At 56.1% G+C, this 2,038-nt stretch overlaps 1 protein-coding gene across 1 annotated transcript in view; it reads left to right on the forward strand.

The window, feature by feature from the left end:
* BRD9 (bromodomain containing 9) overlaps positions 1–2,038 on the forward strand; it is a 37,773-nt gene that overhangs the window by 20,602 nt on the left and 15,133 nt on the right. Inside the window, exons 10-12 of the mRNA XM_006900171.1 lie at positions 135–230; positions 570–702; positions 1,211–1,322. Coding sequence (XP_006900233.1) covers positions 135–230; positions 570–702; positions 1,211–1,322 — 341 coding nt within the window. The remainder of the gene's footprint in view (positions 1–134; positions 231–569; positions 703–1,210; positions 1,323–2,038) is intronic.

Here is a 2,038-nt window from a genome sequence, read left to right on the forward strand (position 1 = left end):
TCGCTGTGTCCTGGTCTCTGTCCTGACCCCTGACCCCTCTTGTGTCCTGGTCTCTGTCCTGACCCCGGGCCCCTTCGCTGTGTCCTGGTCTCTGTTCTGACCACACCCCTTGCTGACACCACGTGTCATTACAGAGGAAGAGCTGCTTCCTGTTGACCTGAGCTCCTTGTCCAGCAAACTGCTGCCGGGCTTCACCACGCTGGGCTTCAAGGACGAGCGGAGAAGCAAAGGTAGGACAGGAGCTCTCTGGGGGGGAGGGGTGCCCCCTCCTCCAGGGCCAGTGTCACTGCTTGTCCCTCTCCAGGGTTTCCCAGCTTCCTTCTTCATGACCAGTGAGTAATGAAGCTAGTGGTGAAGTGAGGCTCAAGTGAAGCAGGGGTACAGGACATACAGGCAGCTCCACCTCCTTCTCTAGGGCACTGGTGGGCCTTGCCTCACCCCACCCCAGGGTCAGGCCTCTCCCCCCCCCCACCCCAGGGTCAGGCCTCTCCCCCACCCCTCTACTCTAGGGTCAGGCCTCTCCCCAGCCTCCATCTCAGCATAACCTTGTCTCTTTTTCTTCCGGTTAGTCACATTTCTCTCAAGTGCAAGTACGGCCCTCTCAATGCAGAATAACTCGGTGTTTGGTGACCTGAAGTCAGACGAGATGGAGCTGCTGTACTCGGCATATGGGGATGAGACGGGCGTGCAGTGTGCGCTGAGGTATGCTTGGGGCACAGTGGGCTGCTCCCCAGCCCTGCTCACAACACCAGGTGCCCTCCTGGTCCCCCGTGAGTTCAAAGCCAGAACAAGTCACTGAGAAGATAAGCCTTTATCTTGCTTCTTCGTGAAGGAGATCGCATGATACATTGGAACATATACACACAGGGCGCTCAGGTGGCCGTGGGTGCGGAGCTGCACTGTACCCTACAGATGGACTTCACGTCCTCCAGCTGCCCGTGCGGGAGACATGGACTGTCTCCTCCCATGGTGCTCTGCTCAGTCAGTTCTGACTCCAAGACAGCCACAGTCTGTACACACGTGTACACAACAGATAGACAGATTGGCACCTTTGTACCTTGCTTCTGAGTAAACATTTCAAAGGGCAGGTGCTATTTCCATTAAACACATGGAGCCTCTGGGTTGTGGACCCCACATGACCCTACCCCTCCTGGGAGACCCAGGCTTTGTGATGGCTTCAGAGCAGAGTCTCCTCACGCAACCCTTTCAGCCTGCAGGAGTTCGTGAAGGGGGCAGGAAGCTACAGTCAGAAGTTGGTGGACGACCTCCTGGACCAGATCACCGGGGGCGACCACTCCAGGATGCTGGTCCGGCTGAAGCAGGTGGGCTTCCCCACACCAGGCCGTGCCTCAGCCCTCTGCTGGTGTCCCTCCGGCCCGTGGGATCCTTACCTGCTCTTCCCTCACTCACTTGAGATTCTTTTGCTTTAAATAGTCATTTATTATTTGAAAAGATATAAAAGGAAGACCATGGTTTTAGTCCACGGGCCTCTCCACAGCGTCACCTGAGCCCTGAGTGCTCACGCTGAAGCCTCTTCAGGTGGCCTTTGCTGTCCCTTTGTTCAGGTTGTATTTTACCCAGCATGACGTTCTGGATGCACGGTTTTTCTTTTGATTTGAAAGCTGCCCATGCTCTGGTGGCCACTGTTTCTGGAGATGTGTGTATGGTTATTTCTATCGTGATTTTCCGGAAGCAATGTGTCTTTTCCTCTAGATCAAGGGCTGACAGCATGACTCCTCACCAGGCCAGGTCTGCAGCCTGTTTCTATCTGTTCCCCAGCTAAGAAGGTCTTATGTGTGCTTTCAGAAGATTGTAAATAGGAAGGTTGTAGTGAGCCCACGTGGCCAGTGACCGCTCACTTGCAGCCTGCATGCTGTGTAAAGGCTATCAGTGCTCCTGAGACCATAGTGTCCAGACGTGCTCCAGGCCTGTGGCCTCACAGGATGACCACACCGGCCTCCTGACGCCCAGGGTGGCCAGGTCGGCCTCCCGACGCCCAGGGTGGCCACGCTGGTCTCCTGACACTGCAGGGTGGCCA

This window comes from Elephantulus edwardii, unplaced genomic scaffold, assembly GCF_000299155.1.
Source record: "Elephantulus edwardii isolate Elephantulus edwardi_28Jun2011 unplaced genomic scaffold, EleEdw1.0 scaffold00274, whole genome shotgun sequence".
Lineage (NCBI taxonomy): Eukaryota > Metazoa > Chordata > Mammalia > Macroscelidea > Macroscelididae > Elephantulus > Elephantulus edwardii.